Below are 13,427 nucleotides of genomic sequence, written 5' to 3'. Positions count from 1 at the left end.
CATCAATTGGAGCAATAATTTCAATAAATAGAATATTATTTTTCATTTTTATTATTTTTGAAAGATTAATTTCAAAACGATTAGTTATATTTAAATTTCATCAATCATTCTTTAGAATGATTAAACAATTATCCTCCCTTAGATCATTCACTAATTAAAATTCCTTTAATTATAAATAATAAAATTAAAAATATTTTTAATAATTAAAATTTAAAAATTTATTAATAAATAATATATATATATATAATTATTAATATGGCAGATTAGTGCTTTGAATTTAAAATTCAATTATAAAGATTTTTATCTTTTATTAATAAATTAATTTAATAAAATTATATAATGAATTTCAAATTCAAATAAATTTTAATTATTAAAAATTTCTACATGAAATATAATAACATTCCAAGATTCAAATTCTTTTTATTCTGATAATTTAATTTCATTTCATAATTTAACTATAATAATAATAATTATTTCTTTAACAACATTTTTTATTATAGATTTTATATATAATAATTATTTAAATCTAACTCTTTTAAAAAATCATACAATTGAAATTATTTGAACTTTAACTCCTATAATTATTTTAATAATTATTTGTTTTCCATCCTTAAAAATCTTTTAAATCAATTATAGTAATTAAAATTTACTTCTAATGAATACCACAAATAATACCTATTAATTGATTAGTTATCTTTATAATATGTTTATTTACTATTATAATTTTAATAAATTCATTTTTATTATATATTATCATAAAAAATATTTATAATATAAATAATAATAATAATAAAAATAATTTAATTAAAAAATGAAAATGATTATGATAAACAATTTATGTGAAATATTTGATCCTTCAATTAATAATTATATTCAATTAAATTGAATTTTTATAATTTTACCAATTATTTTATTTCCAAATTCATATTGATTAATTCCTTCACGAATTTTAATAATTTTTAAATTATTTATTGAATATTTATTTAATGAATTTAAAATAATTATAACTAATAAATATTCGATAAATATTTGTTCATTCTTAAGAATTATAATTTATATTATAATATTAAATGTATTTAGATATAATTCCTTATATCTTTACATCAACAAGACATTTAATATTTAATCTATCAATAGCATTATCTTTATGATTAAGATTTTTAATTTACTCAATTATTAATTTTCCTATAAAAACTTTAAGACATTTAGTACCATTAAATTCTCCAAAATTTTTAATAAATTTTATAGTAATTATTGAACTTATTAGACTTTTTATTCGCCCTTGAACATTATCAATTCGTCTTTCAGCAAATTTAATTTCAGGACATCTTATTCTTATTTTACTAAGAAATTTTATAATAAACTTCATTATTTTATCACCATTAACTTTAATAATTCAAAATATATTATTAATTCTAGAAATTTCAATAGCTTTAATTCAAGCTTATGTATTCTCAATTTTATTAACATTATATTTTTCTGAATCAAATTAATGAAAAAAATCTTTCCTTTTCATATTGTTACTATTAGACCATGACCAATTATTGTTTCTTTTAATACTATAAATATATTATTAAGAACAATTTTATGAATTTATTTAAATAATTTATTAATTATAATCTTAAATTTATTAATTTTAATTTTATCAACAATAATATGATTCCGAGATATTATTCGAGAAAGAACATTTCAAGGGATACATTCTTTTTATATTTTATCAATAATAAAATTTAGAATAATTATATTTATTATTTCTGAACTATTTTTTTTTATTTCATTTTTTTGAACATTCTTCCATAATTCAATTTCTCCTTCAATTGAAATTAATTTCATATGACCTCCAAAAATAATTAAATTTTTTAATCCATTTGAAATCCCTTTATTAAACTCAATTATTTTAATTATATCAGGATTTTCAGTAACATTAAGACATTATAATATATTAAATAACAAATTTAAATCAAGAATATCAATATTAATATCAACAATTTTTTTAGGATTTTATTTTAATTTTATACAAATTTTTGAATATTATAATTCATTCTTCTGTATTAATGATAGAATTTTTGGATCTATTTTTCTTTTATCCACTGGTTTTCATGGTATTCATGTCTTAATTGGAACATTATTTTTATTATATTCTTTAATTCGAATAATAAAAGATCATTTTTCAACAATTCATCATATTAATTTTGAATTTGCTATTTGATATTGACATTTTGTTGATGTAATTTGATTATTCATTTACATATTTTATTATATCATTATAAATTAAATTAAATTTTAGATATATAGTATAATTAAATTACATTTAATTTCCAATTAAAAAATTTAATATTAAATTAATATATTTAATTAATATAATTTATTATTTATTAATTTTTATAATATTAATAATTATTTTTTTATTAAATAAATTTTTATCAATATATAAAAAATTTAATATAGAAAAAAACTTACCTTATGAATGAATTTACTACAATGAATCAAAAATAAAAAGAATTTGATTTATGAGTTGAGGGTCTCAGCTTGTGGGAAGTTTTTAATGTTAGCGTAATGTACGCCTAGTATAGGTGCTCACATAAACGTTGCACTTCATACTACCATTTATTGACTTACAATGTAACCATTCCTTAGACTATGAACTTACAAACTAGTATAGGGAGGCCCGATATTGTATTATGGATCGCTGACATTTTAGGAGGGGGAAGAAAGAGAATAAACGTATGAGATATATAATTACGTATATATGATTACACAATTGCAGGGAACATTTTCTTAATTTAACTGTGTTTGTATAACGTCAATTCACATCAGAGACCAGGCCACACACCGCGGGCAGGATGGCGCCCAGATGTCTGCACATCCTTGGCGCGTGCCCTCAGTAGTCCTAAGTACCCACCAGGGGTCTTGGAATTTTCATAGTTAAGGTCCTTCAGGCCAAGCGAGTATCTCTTGTCTTAGATTTCCTTTTACGTTTATTGTTTACTACGGGTTAACAGGGAAAGTAGGTTTTCCTCGCGTCTGCTATGTTGCGTTAGCAACTTTCTCACGAGGGCGGCTAAAACCCTTCCTGGTCCACCAACCGTCTTATTATCCAATCGGAGAAAGATGTCTACTACCCTCACTTCCTTAACAAAAATTATCATCAACAAGTCCGATAGTCCCGTGTCCTTAGACATACCCATCCCTAGCTTTCCCCAGACACAGTATCGTCAGTAAAACTTCACTTATTCCGTATCCTTAGAATAGTCAACATATCTTTACCGGTCTCTATCCTTATAACAGTCGCGTACTTAACGTATCAGTGTAACTAGGTTTTACATAAGGTGATTGGAGTGAATTGTGATTTGTGTGTGTTAATTCAGTGTGTATTTCATTGTGATTGCTGAATTCATAATAAAGATTAATGAAAACAAAATTAATAGTTGTGTTACGACTCAGCTATTTTATCGTCTAACCCTCAAGTTTACGTGACATTTGCATTGTTCTTTTGTGATCTTTGCTTACAATCTTTGGTTCATTTACTAACTAAACATACGGTTTTCTTATTGCTATAATTTAATTTTCTACGGTGGTTAGCCACCAATATTTATCTTTATTGTCTTTGAGTGTCTCACTTAAATCTACGGTTGACAATTTATACATAAGTCTTATATTGCTATCCTTATGGTCTATGTCGCTATCGTACAGTATTTTTTATTATTACGTTTCTGCTGTAGTGATAGAATAATGCTAAGTTATTATTGTTTTGGATTAATTTCACGCTATCTAAACAGGTGAAGGATTCCGGGGGGAAATAACCTGTTTTTTGAACGTGTTTATGGTATAACGGGTTTGACTATAGATTGTGGGCGACGATGAAGTTTATGATTATTTTGTGTATCTTTGACCAGTGGTCTGACTAATTTAAGAATGAAGAATCGATATGGATTAATTTGGGCTCTTCGTATAGCTTGTGATTTGCTATATTTGCTAAATTTCAATTCTGGCAATCTATATATTCCTAAACATGCTGTGATGTATTTTCTTTCAATGATTCTTAATTTTTCCGTGGCGTTGACACTTACATTGAAACAGATTTAACGACCATACATTAGAATGGTTGGTCTAATTAGTGTTTTGTAGCAGTGAAGTTTTTTTGATCTGTGCGAATCTTTCGAGTAAGGTAGTCTTATGAGGTATAAGAAGAATTTATCTGCTTTCTATAACTGTGTCTTTATGTTGTCGTTGTGATTTAACCCGAAGTTTAGATGGACTCCGAAGCATCTAACTTTGTTTGCATCGGAAAATTTTCCGTTGATATTTTCTGTTGTATGGAAGAATATTTTCGAATTTATTCTCACGTCGTACTTTGCTTTTGAAGTTTTTGAAATATATGGACTGAACGAGATTGTTTCACATTTATGGGTGTAGATTCTTAGCTTCCGTGTTGGAAAGCGTAATTTTCTACTTTCTTGACTAGGTCTTGCAGCTGGATTTTTATTTGTCACGGTTCATTGTTTCTGATGTAATTAACATATCATTTACGAATGCTATTTCTGATTTATTATTTTGATTGCCGTTCTTGTTCATGCCATACATTTATAACAGGACACTAAACATGGATATTGAACGGGATAGGCCGGTTTACCGTGTCTTACTGTAGATCTCGATGCGTTTGGTCCTTTTGCTTGATCCCTCTGAGAGGTAGAAGTATCTATCATTTTCTTTTTAATTTTTCCTTTATTAAACGTTCTTATTTGTTTCTACAAATACTTACATTTTTGTATCATTTGCTAATTACTATAGCATGGGGATTTCTGTGCTATTACCCATAATAAAAAAAAACAAAATAAAACAAGGAAGGTTTTTAACGTTTTAATTAGAATGTATGGGTGTGTGATTTGTTAATAATTGAGGATGAGTAGGGATAACTATCATCATCATCATCATCATCATCATCATTTTCTGTGTCCCTTGGTTCTCCTGTTATTTCTCATTCTTCTATTACGTGTCTCAGGTCTTCTTCTTTCTTTTTACATAGCTTGCATCTTTTTTCTCCCTCTTCTTTCCAGTATTCCCTTGATTTAGTCTCGTTTCCACATCTGAATCTTGCTAATATTTTTCTGTCCTTCCACTTCATCCTCCCTTCTAAGTATTTTGCTAACTCTTCTTTGGCGATTTTTCTATAATGTTTGTCATATTTTGATTCCCTTATCCTTTCCCCCCTCTCTTCTGCTTCTCTCTTTCTCCTTTCTTCTATAATTTGGTCTAGTGTCATCTTTTCTTGCTCTTCTCTTACTTCCATCTGTGTCCCTCCATTTCTCATCCTTTCTAGTCCCTTCTTTCTCTTTCTTGCTCTTTTCCGTTATTGGCCATTTCCCCAGTTTCTCTCTCTTTCCTTTATGCACTTCTTTACTAGTTCCTGTTTTGACTCTATGGCTTTCCCTTCATACCTTGCTGCTCTTCCTAATACTTTTTCTTTGATTTCTGTTAGCTTACATTCTTCCATCGATATATAATTCGGTGTTGTCATATCTAAACCTAAGCTCCATTTCACATATCTTCTTTGTATTCTATCCAGCCTTTCTTCCATGTTCCAGCCTCATACCTATGCTCCAAACAGCGCCACGTTCTCTACCAGCGTTCCAAACATCTTCATTCTCCTCTTGTTGTCCTGTTTGGAAACTTTTTCTTCCACGCTCCATGTTTTCTTCATTGCTATTCTTGCTCTCTTTTTCCTGTCTTCTATGTGTTTCTCATCACTACCGTTTTTTCAGTAGTATGTACCCTAGGTATCTTATCTCGTCCACTTCTTCTAATTCTCGTTCTCCCCATTTCCATTTTCTTTGTCTCCTCTTGTTCTTTCGTTTTTTTCGAAAACTACACTCTTGGCCTTTTTCGTGCTCAGTTCCAATTCGGTTTCCTTTAAAAATATTTCGAATCTCTTTAGCATTTCCTTTAGCTTCTCCTCTCTATCAGCCATCAGCACAATATCGTCTGCATATGTCAATGACCATACCTTTCTTTCTCCTACCACTATGCCCCCCCCCCCGACTTGTCCTTTCCTTAATTCTTCTTCCAGCCCCGCCACGTAGATGTTAAATAACGTAGGGCTCAACGGGCATCCTTGTCTGACTCCCCTCACTGTCCAAAATTCTTTTGTGTTGTTATTCTTGATTCTTACCACATTCTTTGTTTCTGCGTATATCTCTTTAATCCTTCTGGTCAAGTTTTCGTTAATCCCCATTTTTCTCATTTTCTCCTCCAATTTCTTTCTGTTTAGCCTGTCGAACGCCGCTTTTAAGTCCGCAAAGCAGGCATGTAGTTTTTCTTTTCCTCTAGTCAACTGTTTGTTTATGATATGGTTTATCACAAATACCGCGTCTTTCTTTTCTGAATCCGAATTGGCTCTCTTTCAGTTTGTTTTCAATCTCTGCCTTCAGTCGTTCGTGCAGTATCCCTGCACAGATCTTGTATGCTGTATCCATTAATGTTACTTTTCTGTAACCCTTCCCTGCTCTCTTGTCCCTCTTTTTATATATCGGACATATTTGCTCCTTTTTTCCAATCTTCTGGTATCCCCACCCCATTCCATATTTTCCTTAACAGAGCCCATAACGCTTCACCCACTTCCTTCGGTGCATACTTCCATACTTCATTTTCTAACCCGCCTTCCCCCATTGCTTTCTTCTCCTTCAAGTTTCTTAGTTTCTATATCACCTCTTCCTTCTCTATATATTATCTTCTCTCTCCTCCATTATTTTCTCTTCTGCTCGATGCTCCTCTTTTTTCCTGCCCTCTTTGTGCTCTGTTCCTTCTAAAATTTCCATAAAATGATTTTTCCACTCTTCCTCGCTTATTTCATATAATCTTCATCTATATTCTCTCTTCTTCTTCTGTATTTATTTATGTATTTCCACGCTTCTTGTTCTGTTTTGATCTTCTTGATTTTCACCATTTCTTCTTCTTCGTATCTTTCCTTTCTTTGTTTGCACCTCTATTTGAATGCCTTTTTTCCTCCATAAGAGCTTCTCTACTGTATTTTCATTTCATAAACTTTGTCACCTTCCTTCTCATTTCTCTTTTCCTCTCTTTCTATTCCTTATCTTTACTTTCTTCTTTTGCATTGCTTCGTTTATCTTCTTGTTGATTTCTGTCCACATTTCCGCTACTGTTCTTCCGTTGCAGGTCCAGTCTTTACATTCGTCCAAGTATTTTTCCACACTTTTGTTTGTCCATTCCCTCTTCTCCTTCTCTTCTTCTTCCTTTTCCTCATTTTTTTGTAATTCCGCGCCCCCCCCCCCTATTTCTATTTCTAACGGCATGTGGCCTGACTCTGTTCTTTTTCCTATTTTCATGTAAATTATTTCTTCTGTCGCCTCCTGATTGCCAATCACATAGTCTATTACTGAGTTTCCTCTCTCGCCAATATAGGTCCGCTCCTCTCCTTCTTTGTCGCTGCCATTGATTATCTTTAGCAGTGTTCTTCCTTCCATGTTTATAGTCTTGTCTTTTGATCGTCTGTTTTTTTCTTTCCCTACGTCCTCGTTTATCGACCCTCCCTCTTCTCCCGTTCTTGCGTTCCAGTCTCCGCCGATGATCACCACTTCCTCTTCTCTTCCGTCTACTCTTTCCTCTATTTTTTTCCATGTCCCTTATGTATCTTGATTATAAACCATCATTATCCTATACGTCTTGTAATTGTATATTATTTTTCTTCCAACTATATTATCACTAATTCCTTTATATCCTATTTCTCTTAGGTTTTTATTTATACCCGTTGTTATTCTTCCCTTTGCTCTTCCTTTTTTCCTTACTGTCATTGCTGCCCTGCATTTCCAGTCGAATTCTTTGGGTAGTCTATATTTTAACTTTTCTCTTTTGTCCTTACTTATTAGCCCTGCTACATTTCAGAAGCACGTTTTCATCCCCATTGTAGTCCCCCCTCCTGTTCCTCTTTTTTCATTTTCCTTCCCCTCTCTTTCTTTCTTCCTCCAGCCTCTCTTCGTTTTCGTTCCACCTGTACCATTTGTTCTCTATTGTTAGTTTCTTGTATCCTGTCCTTACATATTCGCCTTGTTCCATTCTTTCTCTGGCTACCCTTCTTATGTGTTGCTTCCCATCCCTTTCTTTTTTTGTCAGATCATCGTCCATGTATACACCCTTTTCCCATTTGCTTTTCTCCTTCATTATCCTTATTTTTTCCTCCATTGATTTCATCGTTGCCACTATTATTGTGTTCTTGCCCCCCCCACCCCACCTTTATCATATGTGCTTTTTCTACTTCTGCCCCTATCCTCATTTTTTCGTTTATGAACTCCTTTACTGTCTCTTCATTGCTTCCTTCGTTCCAGTCCACTCCCTTGATTACTATGTTTCTTCTTCTTTCCTCTCTCTCTGCCCTGTCCTGATCCTCTCCAATTCTTCTGATTCTACCCAATAATTCTTTCTTTTCCCATTCCCACTCTCCTTTCTCTCTGTCTGTCTCTCTTTCCCTTCTTTCCCTTCTTTTCCTTTCCTCTTTCATTTCTCTCTTCAGCTCCTCCACTTGCTTTTCCAATATATATATATTTTATTTCCTCGATCACTGCCTCGAATACTCTTTCCATTTTCTCTATTTTTTCCACCACTGCCTCCATTACTTTCTCTCTGGCTGGTGTCTCTTTTTCTGTCGAACTGTATTTGTCCAGTGTATTTTAGAAGACTGCTTTACCAGTACTCCTTGGTCTTCCCCTGTTTGTCGCCATCTGCCGTTTCCCTACCTTACTTTGTTTTGCCGCGCTTCTAGCCTCCTAACCTCTTGTTTTCTAGTTTTTCTTATTTGTAGCTTTCTCTCGTTCTTGTCTCCTTTTTCGCTTTTCTTTTGCCTTCTCCTTGTATGTTCACTCTTTATTTTCCCTTTTTCATGCCTCTTTATGCTTCCTGTTCCTTTTTCCCTTCACACTTCACTTTTTCCCCAGAGATCTCCGTCCGTGTGTTACCCTCGGCCCGAACCGAACCGAAAGCCCAAGTAAGGATTACTATTTTTGGCAAGCGAGTTTATGTAATTGTCCATTTTGTCGTCATATGCTTTAGAGAATTTTGTGTGCACTTAGTATGTTAGTATAGTTGATATATATATATATATATATATATATATATATATATGTATGTATATGTGTATATTAGTTAGTTAGAGGAGGTAGAACAAGAATTTTCGCGTTGATGGATTGGATAAGAATGTGAATTTTCGTTGTTTGATATAAATTTATTCCTACGTTTGCCTTCTTCTTCTCTTTTAATTTCGCTATAGTAGTTTGTCGTTAGAACCAAAGCTCAGTTCATTTACTGCGATGGTTTCTATTGCCACAATTTTCTTGCTCTTCGAGTTTAATAATCGAGGATGATTCCAACGATCCTCTCTGTGTGGATTTCGTGTGGTTTCGCAAGCCTTGCCCAAAGACGGGCAATATTTTGACAACAGTGGGAGGAGGAATGCGAAGATCGATGGGTGTTTTCGATAATCGAAAACACCGTTTGCACACGCCAACACAGCGAACGATCTTTTGGTTAAATTTTCGAAGGGAAATTGTTCTGCTATTTCTCTCTTACAATCGCATGCAATGATGGCAAGAATATCGGTAAATAGCAATGCCGGTATTGCTCTTAATTTTCGATTGACCCCGACGATGTATTTAATGGTCCTCTCTGTGCGGGACTTGTGTGATTTCGCAAGCCTTGCCCAAAGACGGGCAATGTTTTGCCAACAATGGGAGGAGGAATGCGAAAATCAGTGGGTGTTTGAGTAGCTGAAAACACCGTTCGCACAAGCCGACACAGCGGACAACCCCTTTGTTTAAAGTTTAAACAATGATTCTATCTTCAAAACCGTTCACGAAAATAAAACGAGATCGATGATAGGAAGTTCTAATTCGATTCTCGAGGGCAACGAAATTATCAGAGAAGAAGGAAATTTTCAAAATTAATTTTCTTACCTTGAGGAGTAGGTGCTGTCTGGCGCCATTACCTCAGCTGCTCCGGTGGTCGTCGATGTTTTTGTTGGGTTTATTACTTGAACTCGAATATAGTTTACTATCAACTTTTACTTTATTTATCCATTTCGATACAGACTGAACAATTTACTAACTGGATTAATACCGCAATTACAATGGCCGTTTCTGTCTCAGCGATGAAATGAGGACTTCAAAGATAAAATTTTCTTTTTACTTAGTCGCGGCTCTCTTTTCTTGACCGAAAAACTAAAGACCCCGAAACGCAAAATACTATACAAAATTTTTAAACGCAATGATGAGCGCAATAACGAACATAGTAACAATGAACACAAAGAGTGAACAAAATAATAATGAACCGTAATAACAATGATCACTAAGAATGAATACAAAAATAATGAGCACAATATGGTACGTAAATTATAATGAGCACAAAGAATGATTAAAATAATAATGAGCGCTGCGCTATGTTGCTACTCTTATTTATAATGCCATCCCCCACGGAGTGGTGGTCCACTGGGGCTTCACTTCCGTGGGCATCGGGATGTTGCAGTTTGGGTTTCCTGAAATCGTACGTGAGACTGTCTTCTCATATCTATGATTCTTACCTCTGAATGAAAATCGACGCATCATAATAGTGTGATGCTGGTAGTGAACATCTTAAGAGAATCTTAATTAGCCCAGGTCCTGTTTTTAATATTTGATTTCATTCGACTGCATGTGGCCTTCTTTCATCTACTGGCCGTCGGTTTTTCGTAATCGCCACGCAAGCACGTGTTGCCGTACGGGTATATGTGTCGCTATCGAGTTTTACTGCCTCGGCTCCCATTGTTGGCATAACATACGGTCAGCGTTACAGTTACGTAATTATTTCATTCTAACCACTTCTAGTTAATTATGATTGCGACAATAGATCATGGGAGTTGTGGTGTCTTCACAAGAGATACCCTGCTTTCTCCCATGGGTTATTTACATTTTCCATTTCTGCTGCTATATTTTTGATTGTAGTATAATTTGACATTAATTGATGTACGGTACAAGGAGAAATGAGAACATTCTCCCATGAGAATATTATATGTTTTACCAGTTTATATTTTTTAAATGTTATATTTTATAAATTATATACATGCAGAAAAGATATGAAAGTTATAGAAGGAAATCTAAATAGAATCTTGTTATATTTTTTATTGATTACTATTAAGGTGTTTTGAAAGCAAAATGATAGCTTATACGCAATATTTTATTGTTTTACTTCTCATTGAATTATGCAAGTAAATCAGTTAGTCAATCAAAGTAAGACTATATATACATTACAAATAACTGTAACGTCTTAAAAATTACAAAATTCATTAATGGATATTGAAACATGGTAACATAATCCTTAGAAAGGTCTGTGAAATATAACACAAGGGTGAGCAGAGAGCAATCGCCGGTATCAACGAATGCCAAAGGATATGCCAAAATAGTAGGTCTTATTAAACGATCTTTTATTAAACGATCGACGCTTTTGCAACGATGTAAACATTTGAAACATCCAACATTGAAACGCTGGATATTTCTCGCCTCTCGCCGTAGAGAAAAGCTATAGAAATTACGAAAGTACGTATGCAGTGTAGGAAGTATCGAAGAAAGGATGTATTTAGTGATGGAAAATAATTTGACTCGAATGCGTTAGATGTTCCTAAGAATCATGCAGTACTAAACCATTATTCAGATAAAAAAAAAGGAGAAGAAAAGTGGAAAGATTAGAAATGATATACTTGCGTTGCGAACTTTGGGACGGAAACGGAAAGAAGATGCGCATGATACGTTTAGAATATGAACATGTTGGGTAGTGGAGAAATGACACTTATAGATATATGGAAGAAAAAAAATAATAACGGATGGATTCTTTCGTTCGTGCACTTAAATCAGATGATCATGTGGTTAGTATGAATTTCTGTAATAACGTCATTGGAAGAAATGGAGTTAATTATTCCTGCGCGATATAAAACGCAGCATACGCCAACCTCCTAATTATGGAAATTTTCATCACTTTATAGACGAATATATTTGTATGATTTGAATGTACAACTATCTCTAAAGAAATTACATGTAGAATTTTAGCATGTTTCTCTTGGCATAAAAATTGTGCAATATGATCAAGCAACAGTGATATAAAATAATATCACGTTGCAGTTTATCTGAACGAAAAAACGAAATATTTACTTGTGTAATATTCACAAATAAAACTATGCAATTACCAGAGATATCGCAATCGATCGAAAATGTTGCACGATTCAAAACAGTTTCTTAAAAAAAGTTGAAAGAAGTGTTGGTTTATTAGATCATGTGAAACAAGAAAGTATTCACATAATGACAACTCCGAGGCTCTACTTCCTAGGATTATAGGATTTGGAGGTGCAGTTCTACCCCAGAAATGCTTGTAGAGCCTCTTCACCTCCCTTGCCTCTGGCGGTTGCCTGCCTGGTTCTAAGTAAGCCAAGTCATTGTTAACAATTACATCGGCCAACATCCTTGGACACATTTTAAAGACCTCCTGACAGCATGCGTTGACCCAAGATGGCGGCATGCAGATAGGTTGTGTTCGCGTGGCTTCGTACACTGTCCGTGTGTACAAACAGTACGCCACGAATGTAATCCAGATGTCTTCACGTGGGCAGACGCCACCCGCCACCCGCCACCCGCCACCCGCCACGAATGCAAGCATGGTTTTGCAACCCTTGAAAACGCAAAAGCCTGAAAAAGGGGCAGAGTGGTCAACCCCTAAAGATATTAATATAAGCGCTACACCGATAAAGCAAAACAGCCCAGAAATCAAGAAGCGGTCTGATGAAGAGAAGGAGGATACTAAAGAAGAATCGCGGCCAATACCCGACATAAGGGAACGAGCTAGCGATATGGAAAAGAGGGTCCTACCATTCTGCCACGACCCGAGCAACAAAGTTAACAAGGGCAAACCGCAACGATAATGCGTTACTTTAAGGATATGAGAGGATTTGTGGAGAATCTCCTGCTCCACAACTGTCATCTAGCCGGAAGGCTAGAACAAGCTAAAAGCTAAGAATAAGGAAACTGCGATATTAAGCGCTGTGAGTAAGTCGCTGGAAGCCAGCAAGCGGCTTAAAACGGCCGTTAAGAAAACAACGAAGGCCGAGCCAAAACAGCTCTCGTACGCGGAAAAAGTGAAGATGGCCAGCAATAAAACGGACAAATGGCGGTAAAACCACCGAGAAATGTGGTTATAATCCGGTCGGAAGTTGAGGATGGTGAAATAAGAACCAGCGGAGAAGCGCGCGACGCGCTATTCACGCTAGTAATCCCCCGTAAAGGGGGAATACAAGTCACAGCAGTTGAAAACAAAATAAGCGACACCGGCCTAATCGTGGAAACGACGAAGGACTGAAGCCGGAAGGACTGAAAGCGTTCACAGAGGATGTACAGAATACACAC

At 33.9% G+C, this 13,427-nt stretch overlaps 2 protein-coding genes across 2 annotated transcripts; both read right to left on the bottom strand.

Annotated features, from left to right (window-relative positions):
* Positions 1-7,292: 7,292 nt before the first annotated feature.
* Positions 7,293-7,821, bottom strand: LOC117213034 (the record flags this gene model as incomplete). The annotated part of the gene is made up of 2 exons (XM_033458243.1): positions 7,803-7,821; positions 7,293-7,639 (listed from the first exon to the last, which is right to left on the bottom strand). Coding segments are annotated over exons 1-2 (366 nt in total), but the record flags the coding sequence as incomplete, so codon positions are not given.
* On the bottom strand, positions 7,612-8,624 carry LOC117213035 (stress response protein NST1-like). The gene is given in 3 exon segments (XM_033458244.1): positions 7,612-8,241; positions 8,243-8,545; positions 8,547-8,624. Coding segments are annotated over 3 exon segments (675 nt in total). The 3' UTR covers positions 7,612-7,947.
* Between the last annotated feature and the right edge of the window lie 4,803 nt (positions 8,625-13,427).

The sequence above is a fragment of the Bombus bifarius genome, unplaced genomic scaffold (assembly GCF_011952205.1).
Source record: "Bombus bifarius isolate JDL3187 unplaced genomic scaffold, Bbif_JDL3187 scf7180000008488_frag, whole genome shotgun sequence".
NCBI classification, from domain to species: domain Eukaryota; kingdom Metazoa; phylum Arthropoda; class Insecta; order Hymenoptera; family Apidae; genus Bombus; species Bombus bifarius.
Note: the sequence above shows the minus strand (reverse complement) of the source record. Positions and strands in the feature narration are given on the sequence as shown.